Source organism: Drosophila eugracilis, unplaced genomic scaffold (genome assembly GCF_018153835.1).
Source record: "Drosophila eugracilis isolate 14026-0451.02 unplaced genomic scaffold, ASM1815383v1 contig_2159, whole genome shotgun sequence".
Classification (NCBI taxonomy): Eukaryota; Metazoa; Arthropoda; class Insecta; order Diptera; family Drosophilidae; genus Drosophila; species Drosophila eugracilis.
This window is the reverse complement of record NW_024573043.1, coordinates 761,632-775,264: the sequence shown is the minus strand read 5'-3', so window position 1 is coordinate 775,264 and position 13,633 is coordinate 761,632. Positions and strand designations below refer to the sequence as shown.

The 13,633-nt window shown below is 44.5% G+C and overlaps 4 protein-coding genes across 4 annotated transcripts; all 4 read left to right on the top strand.

The window, feature by feature from the left end:
- Window positions 1-1,558: 1,558 nt before the first annotated feature.
- Window positions 1,559-2,659, top strand: LOC108115917 (kallikrein 1-related peptidase b21). The gene has a single exon (XM_017227553.2). It carries the CDS (start codon window positions 1,559-1,561, stop codon window positions 2,657-2,659), a length of 1,101 nt encoding a protein of 366 aa, XP_017083042.1.
- Window positions 2,660-2,843: 184 nt separating this feature from the next.
- On the top strand, window positions 2,844-3,710 carry LOC108115966 (seminase-like). Its single transcript, XM_017227602.2, has one exon. It carries the CDS (start codon window positions 2,844-2,846, stop codon window positions 3,675-3,677), a length of 834 nt encoding a protein of 277 aa, XP_017083091.2. The 3' UTR covers window positions 3,678-3,710.
- Window positions 3,711-4,311: 601 nt separating this feature from the next.
- Window positions 4,312-4,986, top strand: LOC108115918. Its single transcript, XM_017227555.2, has one exon. The coding sequence runs from the start codon at window positions 4,312-4,314 to the stop codon at window positions 4,984-4,986; it is 675 nt and encodes a 224-aa protein (XP_017083044.2).
- A 3,870-nt stretch (window positions 4,987-8,856) lies between these two features.
- Window positions 8,857-11,321, top strand: LOC108115954 (putative polypeptide N-acetylgalactosaminyltransferase 13). The gene is made up of 7 exons (XM_017227591.2): window positions 8,857-9,016; window positions 9,080-9,225; window positions 9,281-9,456; window positions 9,512-9,975; window positions 10,099-10,268; window positions 10,422-10,601; window positions 10,777-11,321. The coding sequence occupies exons 1-7, from the start codon at window positions 8,885-8,887 to the stop codon at window positions 11,171-11,173; spliced, it is 1,665 nt and encodes a 554-aa protein (XP_017083080.1). The 5' UTR covers window positions 8,857-8,884; the 3' UTR covers window positions 11,174-11,321.
- Window positions 11,322-13,633: the final 2,312 nt, after the last annotated feature.

Here is a 13,633-nt window from a genome sequence, read left to right as displayed (position 1 = left end):
TAAATAAAAAATGATTATTTTCACACCATCCTTATCAAATCGCAAGTGGAGTTTTGTTTCAGATTTAGCACCCCTCCAACTTGCAAATGGAGATTATTTATTAGATACCAGAGAGCTCGTAGAAGCACTGAAATCCAAACTGAAGGCGGAAGCAAACCAGATCCAGCACGCATTTTACAGCTAATAATAAATGACCCGAGGTTGCTTGTCGTCGTCCACGTTTTTCAGCCGGGCACGTACGCATAAATTTCGACAAGGCCGTTGAATGTCCTTTTTTTCCCAGAGTCAGGTGGGCTGTTGTCCCCTTTCGTCCTGCTCCCTTGGCGTCGGCCCATAAACATAATGACCAGCTATTATGGCCGGTTGGATCGGCTTACATCCCGGCAAACACATGTTTGTCAGTGAAGTTATGTGCCAAGTGTAACATATTTTAAATAATTGATGAGCGAACCCGACCCGGCAGCTGTTCCTTATTCTCCTTGCCAGCCTACCGGCCTCCGGAAATCCAGATCCTGGCCTGCCTGCCTGAACTATATATTTGCATGGAAAAGCCTTTGGCTGCCCATCAATTAGACGCACTCGACGCCGTCGAGCCTGCCGACATGGCTGTCACTTTTTGCTGTCGACGCCAGAAGAAGGGAGCGAGAGTTCCTAGCTGGAAATGCCTTTGGCTCATCCGTTTTCTTGCCGCAGGCGGTGCATACATTACAAACACTTCAATTTCCGTCTGCCAGTCAGTCCACTTCAGAGCCGAAGCCTGATTCTGAATCAGTTTTTTCCCTTTCACCAGATGTGGTGGGGGAGGGCAAAATGCTCCTCCACCAGACAACTGTAATCAAAGCAAATTAATTATCTATGTCCTTCGTTGTACGCCGCTTTTTTTGCAGCCATCTTGCTGATATACCCGTACCAGTGCCTTTTCCTTCCAGCCTTTCATGTCCGGCACAATGTCGTCTGCCGTTGTCAGGACGGTCCACTCAGCTGTCTGCCTCGATGGCGGCAAAAGGCAAGAGTTAAATGACGGCCATTGATGCCTGGTTTATAATTCAATGTGCAGCCGCACTCCAGCACACATACTCCTTCATCGCTGGAATACCGGCAATATCTTCTACTCCTTCATACGCTTTCGGCGCGCTCAAAAGTAGACTTAAAAAAAGTGCAAATGCCAAAACAATGACAGACACGCCAAATAAAGGACATGCTGGGAATTAGAGAGAGAGAGAGAGAGAGAGAAAAAGTGCTAGATGAGTCTGCCGATTGGCTTTCATCTAAATTTTTAATTAATATTTCTGCAGGTACACATACACTGAGAAAATGAGATCCTATTCCTCGAAGTATGAACCAAACAATGGAGAACTTTTTATTTTTGTATTCAAAGAATAAATCTGAAAGAAAGTATGAAAGTGAATTCTTCCAACTTAATTTCACTAAATTTTTCCAAGTGCATTTCTTTTCATATTCACTTAGACTGAAACTAATTAACTTAGCTATAAGAAAACCATTTCTGGCATGGTGAAAGCTGATCAGTTGCCCTGCTTAATGCCAGTTTCTTTTCAACATGCGCCTCCTAATCACATGCATTTTGCTGGTCCTTGTAATCGACTACAATGCCGCCATGTGGATAAAGAAGTACTCCGAGAACTACCATCGACCCACCTATTACAATCGAGGACATAGTTCCAAAGACCACGTGGACTACAATCGAGAGGCTCTGGAAGAGCGGGACAAACCGCCACCAGTAAAATCCCGCAGTGTGTCTCCCTTCAGTGCGGAGAGGGACTTGAGCTACTATGTGCACGTCCTGAACAGAGGATCTGTTATTTGTTCAGGTGCCATGATCTCCCGCAGAATGGTCATCACCTCCTCGCACTGCTTCACTCCGCCTGGAACCGACGCGGCTTATGAATTCACAGCGAAGCGCATGTCTATTCTTACAGGCATTGAGTTCACCCCGGGTAAGTCTCCTCATATGCTGATAGCATTCTTCATGCCGGTGAACAAGGACGAGTCATTAGCCAACCATGTGGCACTCCTCGCCCTGGCCCAAAAACTCGAACGGGACACGTTCCGATATATCCCCCTTAACCGAAAAAGGCCCCATGTGGGGGACGACGTTAAGATGGCCTATGTCGGCCCACCTAACTACCAGATCAGACACTATAAAACTCGGGTCCTTGACTTTGATCGCTGTAAAGTTTACTATAGCCTTAAGGAGCTCTTCCACGTGTCCGTTTTTGAGCAGAACTTTTTCTGCGTGCGGAACAAGCGACACTCAAAGAAGACCACCTGCAGCACCCGACCCGGAGATCCATTGGTTGTCGATGACAAACTGGTGGGTATTAATATCTATGGCGAGCACTGCGATGAGGACGACGACTCCACCAACATGGATATATACATACCAATTAGGGTCGTCATACCCTTCATCCAGACGGCTACCGATGCTCTGAGGGCTTTCACGGCCTCCGGTCCCTTCAATGAGTCGCTTCCAACTACTTTAACACCTCTGATACAGTCTTTGGCCGACAAGAAGCCTAATATTTATGTTGGTGATCATGTACGTGAAATCCAATTCGATGATCCTCTGAACGGCGGACCTGATGATGATGGAAGGGCTTCAAATGAGCACCACGCTATTATGATTCCCGATTACTATTAGTTTTTTTTTTAAAGAAAAACTCTTAAAACATTTTTAAAATTGTCCAAGGAACTAAATATAAACGTGTTAATGCCTCAGTTAAAAGCGTTGAAAATCCATTTTAGACATTTCCAATTGATTTTAATAACTTAATAGACCAGTACATATACTATCAGTTCATTTCCGAAGACTTCTTTGAGTCACGATGCTGCGTCCAATCTGTTTATTCCAAATCCTGCTACTGGCTGCCCTGGCAATCCAGTCAGAATCGAGGAATACCCATTTCCATCGCTATATGTTGGACACTTATAAGCCTCAGCACAATCCAAGGACCCAGATGGATTACAAGAGACATCGTACTGCGAAGGCGAAGGAACATAATGAAACAGATTCTGAGGTGCAGTTAGGAAACTCCAAGGAGCCCATGGTCAGGTTGACCAATTCTGATAAAAGAGTGCTGCTGCATGAGCTGATGGTTCGCATCTACCAGAAAAACAGGTACATCTGCATGGGGACAGTGATTTCCGAGAAGCTAGTGATTACCACGAGAACCTGTTTCGAAGATGACACAAATTTTGTGGTGACGATGAAGATGTTCGATGATGAAATCATCCACGGGGAAAAGGTGTTTCTCAACAAGACCTTTCTGAAGGGTGCAGATCCCATGCTTATTGTTATCGAACTTAAGAAACCCCCAACAAATTCCAGTGTAAAAGACGACACTGTGAGGCTGTGTGATGCTGAACTTGAAGTATACGAGCCCATCGAGCTGCCTCTTTGGATAAGACAACGCCACAGTATTCACTCGCAGATAACTTACGTTCTGCCAACACAGGAGTGCCGTCATCGCATGAAGGATCCCGAATCTCTTGTTGTCACCAGCACTACGATCTGTGTGAAGAATACGAAGTATACGTCAACTTGCCAGCCAGCCATTGGCAATCCTCTGATTCACGACGGAAGGATCTGCGGCATCAATGTGGCGGGTCATAATTGTCCCACCTTCACAGGGGTCGATTTGTATATACAGGGTATATGATGCTCTCGAGTTCTCAATAGTTGGCATGGATATCATCAAGAACTCCCACATTGAAGATACAATATTGTAATAAATTGAACAAAAATGTTCTTTTTTTCATAACTAAAATTTCTTTAAATTTATGTTTCTCCAATTTGTAACATACAGGCATGTCGCATAAGTAAAGGCCGTACAAAATTACCTAAATAAGCGAAGATAATTTTACAAATACGTTTCATAGCACTATAATAAGACAAGGCATTTGGTATGAAAAGTTAGTTTGAAATTTAGTCATGTTTAAACTGGGTATATTTTTGCTTATGGCTCTGTGGCTTCTAGTGGACCAACTCCAACAATCTTCTCATGGTGTGAAACATCACAAAATGCGGTATAAGCTGGGCGACTGGCGACCACACTTCGGCTACAGACCCAGTCACTACGCGAATAGTCACGGATGATGACATCGGTACCAGCAGGACTTAGGATTTCCACTTACTAAAAAAGTTTGAATTACTTTGCTGGTTAAAATGTACAATTCCTTATTTACTATATTGACAAGCATAAATAATTAATAAAAAAGAATAATAAGCGAGTCGAATCAAAGGCATTCATAAGGCCCTTTTTTAGAAGTTTAATCTTAGTTTTAAATACGGCCATGTGGAATATACGTATCTATTCTCTGACTTTGCTGTGCATTAGCCACGTCCGACTTATTTTGACTGACTTCGCCGCTCCTTCTCCGCGACTGGAGGAGTACCTGGTGCGAATGATTAGTCAAGGCAAACTCATCTGTACCGGCCTCATTGTGAATCGGCAACAGGTGCTAACAGCGGGGTATTGCAAGCCAGATCATCTTACGGATCACATCGATCTACTATTTTCGGATAATTCCATTAACACCATAAAGAACATCACTATGTCCGAACATTTCGCAGCCGAAGAAGCGAGTGATCTGCTAATCCTGATCGAATTAAGCACCGAACTAGGGGAAAAGTATTCCAATTTGCCACCCATTTGCAGAGAACGTCCTCCGGTTACCGATATGGTAGAGCATTGGAGTTGGAACTCGGATGGGCGGGAACTGCAGAAAATGTTGACGCCACAGTCGTCAACTTTGGAATGCCGGCGTGAAATCAATGATCCCGATGGCTTCATCATAGGCAATGACACCGTCTGCCTTAGGAACAAGATGGTCACCAATGGATGTGTTAAAAATTTCGGAATGCCCTTCGTGTGGCGAAACTCTTTCTGCGGCATTAATATCCTGGCACACAATTGTCAAATCGATGGCAATACGGACATCTTTGTTAGACTGCTGAAAAGTTATTAAATAAATATGTCAAGTTTGTTAATAAAATAAACTTTTATTTGAAGTGGGCTTGGAAAGGCATGTATATACTTCCTGGAAGTTCTCATTAAATGGTAGCTACGTACCACACTGGACAAGTTTATTTTGGGAATAATATCATAATCGCCTTATTTATTGCTGCAATTTGTTTCTTTCAAATTAAATGATTGCCGAACCAAGTTCAGACCTAGGAAGATCAAATGAAAACAATTTTTTTGTGTGCTACAAATATGACATTAAATTGTTCTGCCTCATTTCCGTTCGACTGGCTGAGGTTCAATCAAATTAATGAAAAATTTCTTTCCTACACCGCTGGCACGGCCAAATCAAAGTTGCCCAAGAAGAGCCATTAAACGCGCAGACGCTTAGCAATATTTGCCGGGGGAAGTCCTTTGGCTCAGTGTCTCATTGACAAAAAACCCAGCCAAACAGCCGAATGAATGAGAAGAAACTGTACAAACACTGAGATGAAGTGGCAGTGGCAAAAAAACCTTTTGTATTGCAGCGATAATGTCATCAACTAAAGTACTCCGTCGGGCATAGTGAAAAGTTCTAGTCAATCGCCATAAGGCACATAATGTGCCGAACGGAGGGGGGTGACTGAGACTGGGATACATTGGATGTTGACAAACTGTGTAAACATCATTAAAATGGTTTTCTCTCCAACGGCCCAAGCTCCCCCACTCTCGATATTGAAATGGAAAATCATTGAAATTATATTTCCGTCCATGTGTTCTGTTTGCTTTTTTGATTTTGCTTTTTGATCTCTCTGGCTGCGATTTGTCGACTTGTCTCCTGCTTCCAGAGAACGAGGTCCTTGCAAATTAGCCGCATATCACTTTATGGTAAAAGCACTTTGGCAAATTAAACTAAATAATTCAAGGGCGCCACCGCAGTTCATAAAAATGGGGCACAACAAACAATTTGCGCCTCGCCATCTTTTGTTTTGTTAGGCTGTTTTTTTGCAAATATTTTCCACCGACTCACACGCACTTCTAAACGAATATGTGGCTGCAGCTGGATATGGAAATGTTTGACAAGAGAAATGCGGTCGTCTGCTCGAGGGAGAACTGAGAGCTCAAACAATGCTAAGCGTAAAAATGATACGATGCACTGAAAGGAAATACTTGATAGTTCTATATACTAAAATTTAAAAATGTATCTTTCTAATGTGTAATTCAAGGATTCTTGAGCTAAGTAAGTTAACTTAATTGACTCATTTGAAGTTAAATATTTCCCCAAATTTCTCTCTCTGCATCGAAACGCATTTGTATGTGTGCGCACGTCCTTGGCCGTCGACTGTGCATGCTTGTGTGGGTGTGCGTAAAATTTTACGATAATACGCAACAATTTCGAAATGAGTGCACCCTGCTAAGCGGCCTGGTCGGTCGAGCATTTCGAGTGCAAAGAAAGCAATTTCCTCAATATTCTTTATAGCTAACAGGACCCAGCGCCAAAGAGGGAGAGAGAAGTAAGCGTGAGGGGGTGAGCAGGGGCACTCCTTGCTGGTTTTTTGTTATTATTTTCAAAGTTCCATAAGCCGCTTGCTAATAAAATTTTAGAAGCCTGTGCCGGGCTATTAACATTATCATAACGCACACAGCCAAAAGAGGGGGGAACGAGTGTGTGTGTGTGTGTGTGTGTAAGAGTGTCCTTATAATAATCATGGCCACACACTTACTCACACATACACTAATACTGTCACACAACATAGACGCCGCTGACACACATTTACATGCCACTTAGGCATTGTCGCCCATTCCCTTTGACTAGCGTTGCGTATACGCCGCGTTGTGCGTGCGCCTTATAATTCATTTATTGGCATAATTTCGTTTTATTTTTATTTGTTTTACGGCCTTTTGCGATTGCCTTTGATAGGAAGCGCAAAGATGTAGATGAGAACGAGAGAAAAAACGGCAAATTGAAAACATATTGAATATCGAATTTGGTTTTTTCTTGGCTGCCCTTGAATTGGCCGCGCCACTTAATTGCTAAGCTGCACACGCGATCCGGCATACAATTAGTTGTCCTGAGGGTGTCCTGGTTGGCATCTCCGGAGGCACCCCCGTTGGCCCTGTGCATTCATTACAAAGCACTTTAATTCGCTCGAGCTTGAGCGCATAGATCACGCCCGGCTTAATAAATTCCCACGCCAATGGCAACCGAAAACAAAAGAATCCTTGGACGTCGCTGCCACTCAGTGGGGGCGTATGTCTTACCTGGCACCAGCTGGAATTGGAGCTACAGCTTCAGGTTGAGCTCCTGCTCGTGCTTTTGCTGTTGGCCCATGGCGTCTGTCCTGTCTGCACACTTGTCTGGTCGTTGGAGACGTGACTGGAAAAATGCATTTCCGGTGCACGTAAAAACCGGGATGAGCTAGAAAAAAACACGGCAAACCGAGAGCGAAGAGGAAAACGAGAGGCACGTAAGTCAATCAGCAACTGGGCAGCAGCCACAGAACAGAACGAAGGACGACAGACCAAGGACCTAACAACTAAGTATAACCCTAATGCAATGCGGAAGTCACACTCCAATTTGGCCCAGGCATGGCGCCTGATTTTGTTGCTAACTGAATGAGTTACTTCCGCTTTGCCTAACAATTTTAAATAAAATCACATCGCACAGAAGGATTCGGGGCATGGGTAGGGTATCCTTTCCCGGCAACAAACTCGGACACTAACCAATATGGACAATGGTGTCTGGCGAGTGTGTGTGTGTATGAGCAGTTGTAACCATCTCCATTTTTTTTTTTTTACCATAGGATGTGAATGTGGATGTGCCTGGTAACCGACGCGACGCTGGCCTTTGAAATATTTATGGCAGCAACAAAAGGCCATAAAAAGTCGATGCCAATATGCGAGTGAGCCACGAGCGAATCTCGCCGGCCATTTGGTAGCCAATTTAATTCACTCCGGTCCAGATCTCGCCAATTTATTTGCCATGAACTGATTGACATAGGAAATAGTCTATATTTGCAAGTCCATCATAATATTATGTTACCGAAATGCGAACCAACAGCAATTATGTTCCCTGGGCGGGCGAAAATGAAAGGAAAATGAATCAAAAACGTATATAATGAGTGGGTGGAAAATTGTGCAAATCATTACACTCAATTAATTGCTTGGGCAAAATATGAATTGCAAAATATTTCCACGCTTGTTCACACAAAGTAAATAATGCAATTATAATGCGAAAGTAATTTAAACAAATGAGGGCGCTTTGAATTCCAATTATTTAATAAGCGCCGTTTTTGTTGATTTTATTTTTATTTTTTGCTACTTTTACAAATACATTTTCGAAATAGTTTCTGGCTTATCAATAACATTCAATCACAATCCAGTGGATAAAAACTTGTGAATGTTTGATAGCGAATTGCGTTAAGGGCTATGAATGGAATACCATCGATAACATGCTTTTTGCTCACCTGTTCACCTCACCTGTTCGTAGCCCCTCCTCAACCCCTTAGACACTCCAAAAAGCTGACAGCTCATGGGTAATAGATAGTTCCGTTGGCTGCAATTAACACCTTGCGAGCTGCACACAAATATTTGCCAAACTTATCGAACATTTATCACTGACAAGTGTGACATACAGCGATGATATGGCGGCGGGCGAGTCACGAATAGGGCATTCTGCATGTGACGACACAATCAAAGAGCCAGCTAAGTAAAAAGAGCTGATAGAAATTTAATATAGAAACAAACTTTTCCATTTGGAGGTGAGGTGATAATATGAAAGGCGGCTGAACTGAGGCTATAAGTCTGAGGGCGTGAAGTTCCAATCTCAGCGATTTAGTTACGCTTTTCGGCCCGACTTGTGACCACTTGGAACGCCATGCGGAATCGGAGTTGGAATCATTTCAGTTACTCGCCGTTTTGTGATGTTCTCCGGAAGACAGTTTTGTCGGCCACGCCGTCGTGTTTTCTATATCTTTGTCTTTTTTATATGTAATTTATTATTTGTGTTTCTATGTATCAGTGAATGGGGCTATAATGACCTGCCAGCCAGTGAAGTGAGTTAGTTACATAAAATATGTTACTAAATATAAGTCACCTCAGTAGAGTTTGTCCTTCAGCTCAACAAGAGTAGTGATCACCATCTGGATTATCGTGAGTTTATCTCTCATACTCCAGAAAGACCACGTGACCTTTACCAGTACAATCTTAGCTTGAGTGACAGTTTGGGAGTTGTACGTAAATTGCCAACCACAAGGCATTACCGGTAAGAAAATAAAACTTTCTTTAAAGTTCATTGTATTAAATTGATTTATTTTTAGTTGCATAACCCAGCCTTACAACCTTCCACCCCCCTTTGAATCCAATCTAAGTGTGGTGATCAGTTTCCACAACGAAGCGCGTTCGATGCTCCTGAGGACGATAGTTTCCCTGCTGATTCGCACACCGGAGGACTATCTACATGAGCTAATCATTCTGGATGATGGCAGTGAGGATGGTAGGCCGTTGAACCCAACCACCTATTAGTTTCGCACTTATTACTCCATTAACAGTGACCCTTCTGGATGACCTCAAGCGATGGATGGGCAGTGTGTTCTGGGCAAGGGATCACCTGGGGCTCATCTTACGCCGAAATCCGAGGCGCATGGGCCTGATTTGGTCACGCAACAGGGGAGCCTCTTTGGCCAGCGGATATTATGTGCTCTTCCTGGACAGCCACTGCGAGGTAAACGAGGGCTGGCTAGAGCCCCTATTAGAGCGACTGGCACTCAATCCGCATCTAGCAGTTAGTCCACTACTTGACCCCATTGACCCGACCACCCTGAGTTACCGGAAGGGCAGTGAGTTGCTGAAGGGCGGATTTGACTGGTCCTTGCACTTCCATTGGCTAAAACGACAGCTGGCTAACCACGAGCACCCAGAGATGCCCTACCAAAGTCCTGTCTTCGCTGGCGGCGTCCTGATGATGTCACGCGAATGGTTCCTTAAGCTGGGCAGCTTCAATTCGTTTCTGAAGGTGAGAAAACCTAATTAGCCAGTGTCAAGAGCTCTAATTGGTAGTGTCCAATGGTGTTCTCCTTTGTCACATTTCCAAGCGAATTCCTTCAGTGCCCCAGTTGTTCACTTTTATCCCTTGCAGATCTGGGGCGGCGAGTCCATCGAGCTGGCCATTAAATTGTGGCTTTGCGGTGGACAAATTGAGATCGTGCCCTGCAGTCGAATCGGACACATCTTCCGCCGACGCCACGCCTTTGACTTCCCACCGCAATTCGACCAGGAGTTGAGCTCGGCCCAGGAAACCTATCTGCAGTGAGTCCGAGGTCGGGGATTAGGTGTGAAATGGTCGCACCGCCTCTGGTATTTTTCAATTTATTTCAGCACAGCGTTCGGTCCGTTTAATATAAACATTCCAATCACATGCTGATTGAACTCTCCATTCTTTCTCCTTTCCTCCATCCTCAGTAACTCAAAAATCATAGCCGAGTCCTGGCTGGACGAGTATAAAAATATGTTCTACGCACTGAGGCCGGCGGCCAGGCGAATTCCATTGGATCACACCTACGATGAGATGCAGAAGTTGAGAAGGGAGCTTCAGTGCCATCCCTTTGAATGGTATCTGCGGCATGTCAGTTCCGAACTAAGGTCAGTACACTGAACACAAATATGATGATAGAGTGTGAATTTGGATAAATCCCAAAGTTTCCCAGATATTTTTGGTATCTGTAAATATTTCTTATAACCAACAATTTCTCTCTGTGTAGTCAGTTATCTGAGCTATTATTAATTTAAAAATAACTAACCCTCAATCAACTCGCAGGATGCACTTTGACGAGTTGTCTGCCACGGGAACGCTGCGGAATGAGGATCGCTGTCTGCATGCCACACAAAATGACACCCACTTGATCCTGGCGAACTGCTACCGCGGCGACATCACCCAGTGGAGCATGTTGGGCAACAGTGGACAACTGGCCAACCAGCGGGAATACTGTCTGGGAGTGGGTTTCAGGAGTCAGATAATATTAGAGCCTTGTGGCAGGAATGAGAGCACAAGGAAGTCACAGCGATGGATGCGCCTCGGCACTCAACTCCTTCACGCCGAGACGCACATGTGCCTGGATAATCCGCTGAAGGACCGATTGGAGATGAGCACTTGCCGTTCGAATGCGGCATCGCAGTCGTTTCAATTTGCATTGGAAATGGAGAGGCAAACATAAACTTGGCTAATGATACCCACCTGATACCTGATGCCCGCCGAACTGATTCGATGAGTCTGAGCCTCTTAGCTCCTGCGGCTGAGTTCGGTTGAGTTTGTGGGGTAAATCTCTTGGCATGCAGGTAAATCAAAATGCTGACATGTTGTGCTAATCTCTGTGAAACATTTCCGCTGCCGGAGCAACATGGTCATAGATTACACAAGCGGCGGCTGAAGGGAAACAGTAAATTATGGCGCCATAGATATACGGAAAGGTGCTCCGATGGGCCCGACTCCTTGCTGCCTTTTTTTCTGGCTGTTTTTGCAGCCTTTGTTGGCGGAGTCCGACTATCAAGACTCGCAGCGCTTCCTGTCGCATCCGTCACACAGGAGACAGGACACAATGGTCCTGGGGGCTGGCAGAAGGGGGGCGTGCCCAGATAAAAGCCAACGACGCCGCGCGTATTGTGCGGCTTGTTTAGGAGGCCCTGTCATCAGTCAGCGAACAAAAGCCCGGCTGCAAGGAGTCAGTTCAGTCGCAAATGTAATTGAGTTGATGACAATGCCACTGACTGCCCGGCTCGCGCTTCCGGCAATTTTGATGGCCTCCGGATGCCGGCGACAAAAAGCGGCGACTCCGGAAACAAGACCAAATAAAACAGAAACAGCAGCAGGAGGAGCAGCAGCGCCAGTGGCAGCAACATAAAACAGAAGTTCATGGTGTGGATGCTGCCGGAGAATTTCGAAAGTGCAGTTGCAACTTAAGATTTGTTTTGTTTCACCATTCTTGCGGTAATAAAGCGTAAAAGTTAATTTTGTATCTCAACAATGGCAACAAGTGTGTCCACAGGGCTGACAGTTCTGCGACTGCAATATTTCCCTCACAATGGCCGCCGCTCGCCATCTGCAGCTGCGCGTAAAAATCGCATTTTTCACGGAAGTTAATAAAAACAAAAAAGAGGACAGACGGACTTTGGCGGTGGTGACGGTGGTTGGGGTAACAGGAAGTCTAACAAGTTGCAGTTGCTTTGGCATCGGGTTTGGCTCTTCTAGTTTCCGGAAAGTTATGGCCGCCCGCTCGCGACATTTTATTGTCCTGCACCTGAAATGCAAGTAACAATAAAGCGGCGTCTTTCGTCCCCGGTGGACTGCCGGTAATAAAACGGCGAAGCACTAGAAAATTTAATTTTCTATAAAGTTTGTCCAGGTAATACGTCCTGGCTAAATTGCCTTGCCACTTTAAGAAGCCTTCGTCATTTGGTTAAAATGCTGCAGTCCTTGACTTGGATACGCCAAATTTGTATTGCCTTTTCAAAAAAGCTGGTTGCTTTTCGAAAAAGCTGCTTTATCATCGAGTGAACCGGACTGGGCACTGGGCACTGTGGCGCTCAAGGACGGACCTTAATTATGAGCGGTACCATCAGCCAGCCATGCAAAACTTGATTATTCATTTGAAGACTCATTTTATTATCTGCATAAATCTTTGCCGAACCCAGCAACCAACTTTCTGTTTACTTTGTTGGGGGCGGGCCAAAAGAATAAAAAAGAACGGAAAAAAGGAGAAAATGGAATCCATCATTCACTGGCGTGGCCGCATTTAAAACATCTTGATTAAAAAACTAAAAAAGGACTGGGGAAGCTAGAAGAATGGCGGTCGGTGAAATGGTAAAATGAAAGCCAAATGCAAACTCAGCGCATTCTAAGTGCGCCAGCGGAAAAACAAAAAGGATAGGAAATTCGCGAAAAGCGGGCTAAAAAAAAAGCGAAATGAGCGAAGGCTAAAAAACTTATAAGCCGCGAGCGTAGAGCGAAGTTGCGGAATAACCGCTGCCGGGCAGCGTTTAAAAAAGGATTTCAAAATTAACGTCCATCAGGCAGGAAAAAAGTCAATTTGAATGATTAAATAGCGAAAGCTGTGTAAAAGTTGTGTCGCCGGACCGCCATCGACCCCAAAAAGCCCAAACCCAGCCATTTCCAATCCAAATCCCAAGCGTTGCGCCCACCAGACCAAAAACAGAGAAAAAAGCGATTAGTGTGGTCTTTTGTGTGGCTTAAGCATCGCCGTTGCCTCCTTTTTTGGGCACTCTCAGGCGGATTTACATTTATTAATTCCCCCGGCAGCTGCCGAAAAAAGGGTCAGGTTTTCGGCCCGGGATATATACAAGTAAATAAAAACATGTGAACGTTAGCGCAAAAAGCGATAATCCATCATTTTTGTCACAGGTTGACTTCGGTGAACGAACAGTGGTGCAATATTACAGGTCACCTAAAAATGTATATATATTTTTCGTTATTTTAGATATTCTGAATGTGTTGGATCAATTAAACGTGTTGATTGATCTCTGAGTTCAAATCCAATCCTATTTATATCCAACCTTTGCCACCCTGCCCCACCCACTGTAGTTTCTTTAACGACACCGAAAAGTTCACGTCCCTGGCAGAGACTTGTAATCCCTATCGCATGATTATGCCAAAAATGAAC

Coding starts and splice junctions, on each gene's coding strand:
- LOC108115917 (XM_017227553.2), top strand. CDS start 1,559: ATGCGCCTCCTAATCACATGCATTTTGCTGGTCCTTGTAATCGACTAC.
- LOC108115966 (XM_017227602.2), top strand. CDS start 2,844: ATGCTGCGTCCAATCTGTTTATTCCAAATCCTGCTACTGGCTGCCCTG.
- LOC108115954 (XM_017227591.2), top strand. CDS start 8,885: ATGTTCTCCGGAAGACAGTTTTGTCGGCCACGCCGTCGTGTTTTCTAT. Junction 9,226..9,280: donor CCAACCACAAGGCATTACCG/GTAAGAAAATAA, acceptor ATTTATTTTTAG/TTGCATAACCCAGCCTTACA. Junction 9,976..10,098: donor GCTTCAATTCGTTTCTGAAG/GTGAGAAAACCT, acceptor TATCCCTTGCAG/ATCTGGGGCGGCGAGTCCAT.
- LOC108115918 (XM_017227555.2), top strand. CDS start 4,312: ATGTGGAATATACGTATCTATTCTCTGACTTTGCTGTGCATTAGCCAC.